The sequence below is a fragment of the Pelodiscus sinensis genome, chromosome 5, assembly GCF_052426305.1.
Source record: "Pelodiscus sinensis isolate ZL-2025 chromosome 5, ASM5242630v1, whole genome shotgun sequence".
Lineage (NCBI taxonomy): Eukaryota > Metazoa > Chordata > Testudines > Trionychidae > Pelodiscus > Pelodiscus sinensis.
The window spans coordinates 45,230,568-45,244,394 of NC_143056.1; the positions used below are offsets into that span (position 1 = coordinate 45,230,568).

General features: G+C 39.0%; 2 protein-coding genes across 6 annotated transcripts in view; one reads left to right on the plus strand and one right to left on the minus strand.

Annotated features, from left to right (window-relative positions):
- FBXO33 (F-box protein 33) overlaps positions 1–13,827 on the plus strand; it is a 107,085-nt gene that overhangs the window by 88,700 nt on the left and 4,558 nt on the right. The window lies entirely within an intron of this gene.
- Positions 1–13,827, minus strand: part of MIA2 (MIA SH3 domain ER export factor 2) — a 69,401-nt gene that overhangs the window by 50,073 nt on the left and 5,501 nt on the right. The window contains exons 3-6 of one of the 5 annotated variants that reach the window (XM_006117716.5): positions 12,109–12,195; positions 6,135–11,751; positions 2,410–2,640; positions 2,217–2,314 (exon numbers count right to left, since the gene is read on the minus strand). In XM_006117716.5, the coding sequence (XP_006117778.4) occupies positions 2,217–2,314; positions 2,410–2,640; positions 6,135–11,751; positions 12,109–12,195 (6,033 nt within the window). Of the gene's footprint in view, positions 1–2,216; positions 2,315–2,409; positions 2,641–6,134; positions 11,752–12,108; positions 12,196–13,827 lie in introns of those variants that run through there. The other 4 variants (XM_006117719.5, XM_006117718.5, XM_006117720.5 and 1 more) reach the window with 4 other exon arrangements.

Here is a 13,827-nt window from a genome sequence, read left to right on the forward strand (position 1 = left end):
TTTAACATGGTCTGTAATATTATAGTATTCCTAATGTGAATACTTCTATGAACCCCAATTGACCATTAAAGTCTTAATTTTTAATGAAAACAAATTATTCATGTTTCTTTCTCATGGTTTATGTATTTGACAGAACACAGTGGAATAAATGATAAGCATATACTGTAATTATTTATCCCAACATGTTTCAAACATTAAGACTGATTATACCTCATCTGAACCTCAGACTTTTTTGGTATATGACCTTTCAGATATGCTTCCTGTATTTGTGTTTCAAGATTCCAATGTTTCTCTGCCTTCCTTAACATCCTTCTGCCATCGTTTCTAAGAAATTTACACCCTCTTTACTTTGCCCCCAATCCTATTTATCAATTTGAACCCTGTCAAATTCTCACATCCTCTCTTTCCTCTGCCTCTCCAGACCTCCTTTCCATCCCTTCAGTTATCCCTGTCTTCACCCTCTTTGTTTTGTTTCTCCCAGACATTCCTCTCCAAGTGCCCCATATCTCTGCCTACCACTTTCACCTTCGTTTTTCAAGCCTCTCCCCACAGTTCACTTTTTTCCCCTTCCCCCAATCCCCTTTGTTTCTCCCATTTTCCATCTCCCTAGTGGTACCAATTTTCCATACCTCCAGGCACAACCGGTACCCCAGAACTCCCCTCCCCAATACTCCTTTCTTTACTGGTGCACTTCCCTCGCTCTACGAGATGTTACCATTGCCTCTCTCATCAGCTCCATAAATTCTACCTTGCGCGAGCCTCCCAATCAAGTTTCCCCAGACCACCCGTTCCCCACTGATCCCCATTCTCTCTCGCGAAGAACCTCTTGGACCTCTTCCCACTCCCAGCCCCACCCCCGAGTCTGTCCCCCAATTCCTCCTTCCCACCTGTCCAGTGATCAGACCCAGTATTTCCATGTCCCTCCCTGTACCATCTGCCTACTTTCCCCCACGGTACTTGTACCCCTCCCAAGCTCCGCTCTGTCCCTCCCCTTTTGTCAAGCACCTGCCAAGCACCCCCTTTCCAAAGTCCCTTTCCAATATGTCTTCCCCGTGCATTTTCCCTCTCCAATGTCCCTTTTGTGCTCCCACCACCTCTTGCCTCTCTTCCCCCTCCCCTCCCCTCTTCCTCGGAGAAGCAGCACGAGTTGCCGTTGCTGCTGCTGGCAGCCGAACAGGAGACCAGCAACTAAGTCACGGTGCCTCCCTGCCTGTCCCCTACGCCAAACTGACACGGAGGGAGGAGAGTATCCAAACAGGGAGGAGGCTGAGCCAGCTCCCAAGTCTAACTGTATGGGGACACAGCGGCCCCGACGTCCGGAGGCTGCACTGCAGCTGCCTCTTTCCCTCTCGTCTGTTCTATCTGACTGCACATTTTGATGAGGAGGGTTATGACTATCTTTTAAAATCATCTCTTGGCCAGCATCTAAACGTGGCCCGTGTGCCTTCAGTGGTACTTCTCCCAAGTTTGAGAACAGTTGATTTACTCTATATACTAAAAGAAGAAAACAAAATCTATAATAGCACAACTTGCTGATGGAGATTTTACATTTGTAGATTTTACAGCAAATACAAAATTATAGTTCCCATATCCATTGTGCCTTGCATTTTATATTATTTTATATATTGTGCTAACTTTTGTACATTGAATATGTTCACAAGAGGATCATGTTATGTCACTGTAGTAACTAAATGTTTAAATTTTTTGGTTCTGGTATTTTTTGTGTAAAATCAAAATCACCAGTACAAGATTGAAGTACCATTTTTTTTCATTCAATCTCCAACCCAATCTAAGGGAATTTTACCAATGATTTAAATGGGAGTCGGAGCAAAAATAGATAAAAGATGCTGGTGTGTTTAACAAGTATTTTTTTTGGCTATTCTATAAATGCGCATATGAATGTACAGGCACTAAATACATTTAGGAGGATTCTGCAGGAGCAGTAAGGGGCCAAATTAAACAGGAATTAATGTGGTATTTCCTGCTTCATCCCCATAACAGTTGGGAATCAAGTCTCCTTATGGACAGGTTTGAAAATTCTGCTCTCCCTAATTGCTTCTTCAGCATAAAAACAGGCCACACTGAAGATAATCTACCACAATTTTGCTATTAGTTCCAGCTCCAACTCCAGAAGAGTTGCAGAACTAACAACAACAGAACGAGGCTCAATTCCAATTTCCCTGTGTTGTTAAAATATTAAAGAAACAAAATCTTACCTTTTTGCTAACAGTTGCCATTGCTGAAAATACAGATTGCACAGCATCACCAACATCAATTCCATTAAAATGTAGGAGAATCTGATATATCCAGTCTTCTGTTAATTTATAAGGAAATAAAATTATTTGTATTTATCAAACTATCTTTTTAATAACTCATTTTTATTTTCAGATCAAACAACTTCATACTTACCATTATTAGGAATATAGTTTTGAATCAGGAAAAATATCTGTGATAAAGGTTTTTTAGCACCTAACAGAACATTTTTTGCTGATGTGTACATTTTCTCCTGAGCATTTACTGGAGCAATTGTTGTTACTTTTGATTCATGTTGGTCACTGTTATGTTCTTTGTGCAAAGCTGTATTCATGTTATGGTCTTCTCTTGGAGCTTTGTCTGATAATTTTCTCTCATCAGATATATCTGGAAATAATTATGAAGTGGAATCAGTCTTCTCATCAATAATATTTTCTGCATGTTAAATTTTTATAAGATTATTTCCCATTGTTATTATTTTGGTTTCTGATTTCCTCCTAATTTTTAAAGTCAGACTCTAGAACAAAGGTCTCAAACTCTCAGTCTGGGGCCCATCTGTGGCTCTAGCACTTCCCCAAACTGACACACAAAATATTTTGAAAGTTACCTAAGCAGGCCCACAAAGTTACCTGGCTGGTGGCCCAGGAGTAGGGAGGTGTGGAACACAGGTACTCACCCTCATACATGGTTCCCAGCAGCACCCTAACCCCTAGCACCTCACATTGTCCCAGCTGCAGAAGCTGCCGCTTGGTCCAGGAAGCTGTGCTGGCTGCCTCTGCAAGAATGAGAACTACACTGGCAAAGGAGCCGCTCAAGCTGCCCGCTTCTGCAGCCAGCGGCGTGGGGCTGGTGGATTTCACTTTTGATTACCCTTGGCAGGGGCAAGGAATCCTAGCACAGGGACATGGATATTAGCAAGACGGGAGCAGGCAGGATTCCAGTGTGCAAATGTTAGTGGAGTGGCATCCCACCACGAGGATACAGGATGTTAGGGTTAGGACTCAGTTTTATGTCTTTCGAAGGATCCTGGTCTCTGTTTGGGCTCTGGACACAGAGGGAGAAACTATCTACTTGTAGTTACTGTACTGACAACCCCAAGCATTCAAAACTCATGAAACAGCCTGCCCTTCCACGCCTCTCAAAAAAGAAAATAGCTTCTTGAAATCTCAAATAAAATACACATGGGGATCTTTTTATTTGGCATCTGGTGTTTGAGGTCTTTGGCTGAACTCAGGGCATGTTTTCTAGCTTTTCTCCACATATCATGAGACTTACTCAAAAAAAAAAAGAAAAAAAAAAGGCTGTGTTTCTCTTGTAATAGCATGCACCAACAAACAAAATCTACTAAATCAGAGCAATCGCAGTTGACAGCAGTGCTTGAGGCATCAAGTAGTGGAGTTCCCAGATCTGGCTTAATTCTAATAACATGGCTGGGACTTTCCAGGGGACAAAAAAAGCCCTAATTATCAGGAGGTTTGTGAGCATATCAGGAGAGTTGGCATCCCTGATATCTAGTCAGTTTCACTAAAAGAGGTGTTAGTTTCACAGCTTACACTTATGGATAGGATGGCTCTGCATGCATCTTCCTTGGGTCATAGGGATGTGCTGGAGGCGTTATGGAGTTAGCAGCAGGAAGCCACTCTAACCCTGCTGCCTGCCAGAGATGGGGACAGAGGCCACAGGCAGGTTTTAAATAGCCCAAAGGTAGGAGGCAGCGCTCGGGGATGCATGTGTCTGGGAAAAGTGCAAACCAGCTGGATGGGCCAGAAGACATGGGGGGAAAATGCAGAGACTCCTGCCAAAAGGGAGGCCTACTGGCCCGCTAGAAGGATTTGAGGACTGGCACTGGCCCTAAGGTAAAATGAGTTTGTGACCTCTGTTCTAGAATGTTGTCACTGGCAACTGCCAAAGACACTCTCTCCCCTCCCCCAAAAAAACACTAAACAAATGGATTTGTTTTAATGATTAAAAAGGTTAATTTTCTGATGTCACCATATGACAAGATGATATAATAAGTAACCTGACAGGAATATAAGAACCATTGTCAGGACAAGGTTATATTTACAAAAGGTGTATTATAGCACTCACAAGCTTTAAATCTATATTCTAAAATACATTTGGCCAAATTCTGGTCTCAGAATGGGGCTGCACAGATGTAACTAGGCAAAATTTGTATTACTCAGATGTAATTAAGGTCAAAATATAGTTCAATATTTAGAAAAAGTACATTTTGTCTTTGATCAATACTGTTTGGAATACTCTTCCAGAATTGGTCTCTATTTTAAATTTTATGTTCCGATATCAGAGAGGAAAAGTCAAGGAAGAGAACTGTAATAGCCAGGAAAAAATAATTCATAAAGGACTAAAGATTAACTATTTTCCATTACATTTCCTTGTAAAGGTTATATGCATAAAGAACAAACACAGACATGTTTGTGAGCAATGAATGGTAGTAGCACACAACTGCACATATTGAAGTGCATCACAAAAGCTCATATAATTAACAAAACTGCCACTGTAATAAGATTAACTCAATTTTATGGATAATTTCATAATCTTGTGAAGCAATTGGAAATTACTGTATGTCACCACTCTGCATTATATTAATATATGATGACAGAGAAAAAATGACTGGAGTTATTTGTGCCATCCTAAGATTTGATTTCTTCAATTAACTCAGTGATTTAGACTAACCAAGCAGAAGAAGGCATCAAAAAACAAAATGTTTCCAACCACAAAAAGGAAATAAGCATTAATTATTTTTTCACGGCAGCTCTGGAAATACAGCTACTATATAAAAATACAATGCAGCCAAAATTAGTAAGCTAAGGAGAATTAGCAATGTGCTAGAAACAAAGGATTACCATTAATTATAATTAAGTTTATTCATGTAAAAATGTTATACATTAGAAAATACCTTAATTGGGCCATGTTTTCAAAGCCTTTGTTTGGCTACTGAAACAGCACATGCATATGCCCCTGTTATGCATAGATTTTTGTGTAACGCAAAACTTTGGATTTGTATGTAGTTATATCTTTAACTACCCAGTCTGTAGGCACCACTGAGTGAAAAATATTGGAGGTATGAAACTGTGAGCATAATTTTAAAGGATATAGAATATTTGATCCATTGGGCCAAATTCATTTTTGGTATAACTTCACTGGCTTCAGTAGCTTTATCTAATTTTTGTCCTATTATAAAAACTACATTAATCAATTACGTTAATATTTTACTTACTTTTTTAGAATAATCATTTAAATGATGGTAACACTAGTCACACAAATATGATACACTTTGATACTTCTTAACAACATTAATGAATACTGGAATCAAAATATGCAGTGGCATCAAGAGTTTGATTACAATTGGTTTGATTATAAAAAAGAACCATGGTAAGGTAGTTTTAAATCTCCCTTTTGAAATCAATCAATCACCAGACTAAAATAACAGCCTATGGTGTGAAGTGTAACAACAGATAACCTATTCTAATACCCACTGAAATAAACGGAAAGACTCTCATTAACTTCAGTGAGATTTGGATCAAGCGAGAGAACCTAAGGAAGACGGACCACCTCTGGATTAATTGTGAATATTTGATCTCTTAATTTTAGGTGGTCTCCATTTATTTTTAGAAATACCTTAGCCGTATTTTGTATTACATATTGATGTCCATAACCTGTAAGTAGTATGATATAAGGAATCATATATTCCTCAAAGAAAGTGTTAAATAGCTGCACTATAATCACCTGTTAATAGTTAGTATCTAAGTTCACTAGTGTTGATCTGAACAAAGTGTCACACCTGTCCTACATTTTTCTCACACAAAGCACGCATTGTTCTTGTTATATCACCGCTAATTAGTAAAGCAGTAGTCCAGTACCTGATTCTGAATTTTGGGTTTCACACTTCATTCTGATGGCTGACAGAAGATCTTGTAGCTCTAGAAGAAAATTCATTTTTTCCTTCATACATTTGTCATAGCCAGTGCCCAGATTATGTTCCTCTTCCACAGAGACAATCACATGTTTATTCTGTATGAGAGTGTCTTCACATGTAGAAGTAGTGATATCATGCTGCACTTTTTTAAACTGTTGCTCTAGCACCAACAGTTTGTTTTTTTCACACAGATTTTTTAAAGGTTGGTTCACTTCTTGAGACAATTTTGAATAAAGTTGGTATGCAACAAATGGGTTGGATGTATCTGTGTCCCCTTCAATTAACCTTTGGACTTCTTTCCTTATTTTCTGTGACACAGACTCTGTCTTCCAGACTATGGTTTTATCTGTTTCCTTGTTGTTTGTTCCTGTTTCTGATGTAATAATATTTTTTTCCTGAATGCCATGTTGTTCTTCCTCAGCTCTATCTTTTGGCATTTTTATATGATCTATGTTTAAGTTATTGGTAGCTTCTGCAGTTTGAACTGTGTCTTTCTCTTGTTCAGATTCATTTTCCTTTAATTCAGTCTCTCTTATTTGCATATTATTACATTCTGCCTTTATCTCATCTATTCTAATATCTTCCCTATTTTCATTTGTGTCTAGGCCAGGACTTTTATGTTCAGAATTTCTTCTAAAGTCACCATTATTATTTTTACTAAACAAACTTCCAAGAAACATTGAAGTTTTTGTAAAAATACTACCCACCGTCTCCTTTGTCACTATACCATTTTTATCATTTATATTTTGGGAGTCTGTTTTTCTCTGATCTTCAGTATCTTTTTTTCTTTTTTTCTTACTATCTCTTGCTTTTTCAGCAGTAGTTAATTTTTCTATACGATTTAAGTTTTCATTTGGAAGAGTATCTTCCCTGTCAATATGTCTTTCATTGTTCAGATCTCTACGTTTCACAGCATTTAAACTGAGTGTATCCAAGCTCTTTCCTTCACTTTGTGAAGGAAAATGTTCTGCTTGCTTGTGTGCTGAATTATAATCATGCGGAATATGTGACAAAGGCTTGTTAGGAGTAGAACCACCATGATTTTTAAGAGGTGCCTGACTTTGCAATTCTGTATGTTCAAAAGATTGTAAATGTAATGGTAGGTTTATTTTTTCAGAGTTTTCAGCTATTCTAGATTTTTCTTGGAATAAATGCTCATCTCCAGTAAGTAGAATATGATTGGATTCTGCAGTTGCTTTTACTAAACTTTCTTCAGACATTTTCTGAGATTCTGCTACATCTAGTAACTTTGATGTTACATTGTCATTTGAATGATGATGTGATGAGCTCAGGTATTCAGATTCATTTTCAGTATTGATGCTTTCTGTATCTTCATGATGACTTGAACTGCTGGACTCGGGTACTTCTAAATTTGACGATATGTAAGACTCTTTTATTGTATTATGTAGCACCTGATTTTTATATTTCTTACCAGAATCTGAATCAGTATTATCTCCAGTTCTATATTCTGATATCAGAGTCTCATGTTGAGAAGATGAATCATCCATTGTTATTTCTGTTGGCTCTTTCTTATGATGTTGTATATGCATGGAAATTTGTTGAGATTGCTGCTCTTCTTCTGGAAAAGTATCAGTGCTAGCATCAGGTGCTATAATTTGTTCTTGTAAGACATGTTCATTATGAATATTTACTGTTACTGAATCATCACGCATTCTAGTATCATCAGAATGTTGATCAGAGGGATTTGAAATAAGTTCTCTTTTATTGTATTCTTCATATATTTGCTCTTGTGGAAATAGCACAGAAGATTGTGGAACTTCATTACCTTTGCTTTGCAAACCATACAGTAAATCATTTAAAGTGTGACTGTCTTGCTCAAGAACTGCATTTTCATTTTGTATTATTTCCTTAGATATTTCCTTAGCTACTGAAAGTGTTTCTTGGGTAGCCAAAATATTTGCTCTTTTTTCATACTGGAGTTTATTTGGCTCATATGTTTTTATCATTTGCTCACTGTCTTCTAGGTTGTTTCCACCACTCTCTGAAACATGTTTTATTATGTCTTGGGAAACCTGACTCATGTCTTTGCTATTAACTACAATTTTGTCTAATACATCATCAACATTTGAATAATAAACATGATCTTTTATGGAATCTAGTGATACATGCAAACTTTTGTGAGAATAATTTTCAGTATATTCCACATCAGTAAATTCTCTTTCTTCTTCAGAATTTAAAGTAATATGTTGTCCCCGTACTTTATTATTTAAATGGTATTTTGATGATTCATCAACTTCTAGAGAAGATAATTGGTCTGAATCTTGAACTTTCTCTGTGTTAGCAATGTAATCAATGTCACGTTCATGACCATTATCCTCTGAAAAATTTTCATCTGTGTAATCTTGCCTTTCTTCCTTTTTACTAGTTTTTTGTGGATTAGAATAAGAATCTTCATAGAATGATCCATGTTGCTCTGGTGAATCTTTAATATTTAATTTGGATTCTACAGGCACCTGCTGCTCATCTTCTAAAATAGAAAATTCACTTTTCTCTTTTATATTAGAAAATTCCTCTCTTTCATTACATTTAGTATTGTGTTCCTTGCATTTTAGATATGTAAATAAAGGGTCTACTCTGTGTTCTAACTGGGATTCTGTAAATGAAAGAAGTGAGCTATCATCTACTAATTTAGTCTCTTTCATTATGTTTTCACCATCTTGTTCAATATTTTGCACTGTCAACGGAGAAAATAGAACACTTTCTTTGGCAATGTCTGCATCATTTTTCTCTAGTACTTGCTCATTAATCTTCTGATTTGTTTGGACTTTAAGTTCAATTTCCTTGTTTCCTAGTAATATTTCATCGCCATTTGTAATTTGGCCATTTTCGTCACTGAAGCTCAGTATCCCTGATTGCCTTTGCAGAGAATGCTCATCTTTGGTTGCAAAACTCTGGAACCTCAGTAAGTGTTTATAATGACTAAAAGAGAAGACAGACTGTGGCTCTTCAAACTGGTCTTGCTTTTCTTTATCTAAATTATCATCTGTGTCTAAATCCTGAGATAAACGAGAAGAAGATAAAAGCTGGGCTGCAATAGATTCTTCTGTGTCTTGAGAAACAATATATTTCTGTTCCTTTCGATCATCTGCTATGTCCATATTAAAATCTATGTTGCCAGAATTATTTTCATACCAACCTGCCTGGTCATTTTTTCTCTCTGATTCCTCTGTTATCTCTTTTACTTCAGTGCTTTCTATTATTTGACTTTCTGTACTGTAAAGCTCAGTAAGTTTGGTTTTGTCTGATATTTCTTGAGTAAGAGGTGACTCAGCTTCATTTAGGATTTTCTGGCTGTTCAGAAGATTATCTATATTTGCTAGCAACTCCCTAGAAGTTGGTGTTTCACATTCTGAATCTACTGATTCTTGTTCATGTGTTTTCAGATTATTTTGTTCTTCATCTTGCATCGTTTCAACTATTTCTCTTTTTGACTTCCTCTCTATGAAAGTTTCAGTTTCCTGTCGTTTTAAAGAATGCATTTCTTCATTCTTATCTCCTCTGTCCTCTTTATGTTCAATTGGTTTCTCTTTTGATAACACATGCTGTTCACTAGAATAAAAATCTTCACTTACATATTTATGTTGTACTGGTGAAACTACTGTATTTTCTAACTTTAAATCTAAAGATACACACTGATGGTCTTTGAAGAGAGGGACATCACTGTTATCTTTTATATTAGAAAATTCTTGTCTTTCACTATCATCAGAAATGGGTTCTTTGAAGTTTGAATAGCTAGTTATTTGTGAGTGTTGAACTTGGGAGATTTTAGGTTCTAATTGGGATTCTACAGATAAAAGAGGTGAGGTATTGCTATCTTTTACTAATCTGGCATCTTGTATAGTTTTTTCATTACTTTGTGCATTACCTTGCATTGCTAATGGGGACAACAGAACACTTTCTTGAGACTTTGCTATATTTCTCCTCTCTTGCACATTCTCACTAATCCTCTGATTTGCTTGCAATTTCACTGTGGTTTCTTTACTTCCTTGTAATATTTCATTATGATTTTCTGATTGAGAGAATTCTTCACTAAAGTTCAAATCCACCTGTGCACTTTGCACAGATTCCTGCACTTTGGCTGTTAAACTGTGAAAACTCAGTATGTTTGTAAAATGACTAAGTGAGAGAACAGACTGAGATTCTTCAAACCTGTCATGTTCTTCTTCTGAATTTGTAGCAACAGTGGGGTCTAAGTTCTGAGGTGAACTGGGAAAAGAGTCAGGCTGGAATGTAACTGATTCCTGTGTGTCATGAGCAACCACAGATTCCAGCCCCTGTTCACTATCTAATGTGTCCCTATTAAAAGTAATGAAGTTACTATATATATTTTCATACCAACCTGACTGGCCATTTATGCTTTTTGACTCCTGAGTAATCTCTTTAACTTCAGTGTTTTCCATAACATGAGTTTCTGATACAGGGTCTTGTTCTAAACTGTAAGGATCAATTAGTTTGTCTTTGTCAGCTATTTCTGTAAAAGATGACTCCGCTGCATTTTGGGGACTCTCTAAGTTGAGAGGATTATCTTCATTTACTGGCAGCTCCCCAGAAGTTGGTGTTTTATTCTCTGAAACTAATATTTCTTGTACATAATTTTTCTTGTTACTTTGTTTTTCGCTTATTACTTTAGCTGTTTCTTTCTTCAGTTCTCTGTCTAGCTGAGATTCAGTTTCTTGTGGGCTCAAAGTCTGAATTTCTTCATTCTTACCTGTTGCAACCTCCATTTCCCTGCTTTGTCCCTCATTTGTTACAGGGTTCTCTTTCTTAGCATGCCCAAATGTTAAAACATCACTTAAGCCGAAATTAAGCCAGCTCGATTTGGATACTTCACTGTCACTCTTTTGCTTTTCTTCCATTGAAGTTTCTGCAGCTATAGTTCTTTCTTCAAATTCGGAATGTGCAACATTATTAGAACTGTCATGGATTTGTGGACTATTTTCTTTGTTCAGCAAAGTAAGATCTGAATTCTCTCTACCAAAATATAATAAATCTGTCAGTCTATTCTGAAACCAGCCAGAAGGCTCTGGTTTAGCCTCATCATTTAGTTCTTTCATGTCACTTCCATCAGTTATGGCCATTTTTCTGCTTCTGAATGTATTTTCTTCTACAGATTCAGTAATTGTTACCAAGGCTTCGTCATCTTGTTTACTTCCTAGGCCAAACCATCCGACAACACCAGAAACAGTCCAAGTAGATTGTATTGGAGCTGGTTTCAATGGGTAACTGCTTTTAGCTTCTTGCAGAATAGCATCATCTTTTCCATTCTTGCTCTTTATGGACAATTTATTGCTGTCAGTCTTCTCCTGCATGTGAAGGTCTTTGAATTTTCTGGCTAATTCATCACTTTCAGGAACTGACTCAATTCCATGTTCCAATTGGAAGGAAATACTGGTCTGTTTTTGGAGCTCACCTTCGGGCACCTTTAATTCGGGTTCTGTGTCAAAAAATGGATATTCACTTTCTTCATTATGTTCATGCAATACACTATCTTTGTTTTCCAAAAGGTATTCACCTCCATCAAGACAAAGGAAATCAGTTTCCTAAAAGAATAATATTCACCTTTTTATTATGTGCACAAATGTTTGTATTTTGTAATCAAATAATATACTCATTTTATCTACTCTGCTTCTGTACAATATAATGCATGTATAGCCTTGTACGAGGAAATATGAGTAATCTGGTTATTCCTCATGGCACTAGTTGTCTTACTTGATATAATATTTGGATGCAAACTTCTTAACAGAGATCTGTATCTGAATATATATAAATGGTAGAATAACAAGAGAAACACATACAGAACAAAGAAGACTTGTAATGACACCTGAGTTTCTACCCATGTATCACAGAATTTCAGCTGGTCATCAGTATACCGGGATAGACTGGTGATATTAGTTTACCTTAGTTGGCACTTCTACTTCTTGTGTAATAAAAACTTCTTCAATCTGAACTGCATTCTTTGGAAAATATCCAAAATCCTTTCCTTTCTGTAAAAACATAAATGGAAGGACAGTATTTAGCATTTTATTATACAGGTTGCGCCTCTATAAACTGGAGTTCTCTGGTCTGGCAATATCTGTGGTCCAGCAGGACCACAGATGTTCCAGATTTAGAGAGTCCCCACAGGCTTTGTGTGTGGGGGTGAGGGGTGGGGGAGGACCCTGGAGCTCAGCACAATGCAGGCAGGGGCCAGAAGCCTAAGTGGGCTGAGGGGGGAGGAAGCTAGGAAGGCAAGCATGACACCTAACTGGGCTGTGGAGGGAAGAGGGTGGGAAACCTGGCACATGCGACCTAGCTGGGCTGCCCAAGAGAGCTGGGGAGCCCAGCACATAGCTCAGCTGGGCTGGGGGCGGGAGAGCCAGGAAGGCCGTGGCCCAGCTAGACTGGGAATCGGAGGGTAGGGACAGGAAGCCCAACTCATGACGCAGCTGAGCTGCCAGGAGAGCAGGGAAGCCTGGTGGGGTAGCAGGGCAGGGGATAGGACCAGCAGCAAGGAGGCCAGAAACGACCTCCCTTGGTTTGGCAAAATCCCTCATCCAGGAGCAGTCAGCCCTGCGGGTGCCAGGCCAGCGAGGTCCAACCGATATATACAGATGATGTGTTCATCTAGCATTGTTTCACATTAAGAACTTATGAGCAAATAAATACTTATATAAGAGCCCTCTGAAGTTGACATTTATACCCATTTTGGTCAATTGAATCACTTCTTCACAAATGAGATTTTTCTCCATCACTTCCAAAAGAATGAGACACTACATATTTTATGTTATGTTTTCCATCAGAAGTGATGCATTGGAGGGGGACTCATGGGGTCAAGTGTTCCCCAGATTTCCATGAGCACTGAATTGCCTTACCACAAGGTTTGCTCTGCTTGGCCTGCTGAGGTGGGAGGAACTCTATCCATAGGACAGTTTAGGGCAGCTTCTCCAGGCCCTACATGGATGGAGCTCAGGGCAGCCCAGAGAATTACCTGGGGTGGCAGGGTAGGTCTGTCCCACACTTACCACATCAGTAAAACAGTGCACTGTGGGCTGGAAGATGGGTGGTGGTCTGGAGTGGAGCAGACTGCTTTGTAGCTCCACCTCTTGTTGCTGTGGTTAGTGCAAGGGAGGAGAGTCCCAACCCCCTGCTGCCATCTTATGCCAGGCCCCCCAGTTATCCCCCAGCTCATATTGCTTGGGGGAGGAGGGCTTCAGACAAGCGGTGCACTGGGAATAGGAGAGGTATGGGCAGGGCTTGGGGAAGGTGTGGAATGGGGATGGGGCAGGGAGACAGAGCAGAGGCTGGGTGGAGCGGCACCTGTGGTGGTGGGGAGGTTGCCCTGGGCCTTGCACCCGAAGCACTGAGGAGGGGTTGCCCAGGCATCTCTAGGGACAGGCCTGGATCTATCATTCCCATACGGCACCCTCCCCTCCCGCCCCCAGTGTTTCTGGTTTGCATGACCTCTCTGCCTGGCAGCCAGACTTGGGCAGAAAGCAGAATAGGATGGCGCCACTTCTCCTGCTGGGTGATGGTGGCCTGTCTGAGTCACTGCCTCTGTGCAGTATGGTAGTGCCTACATTTGGGGATCCAACTAGGGAGGCAGTGGTGGCCCATGTGGCAGTTAACCCTGGTAGAGA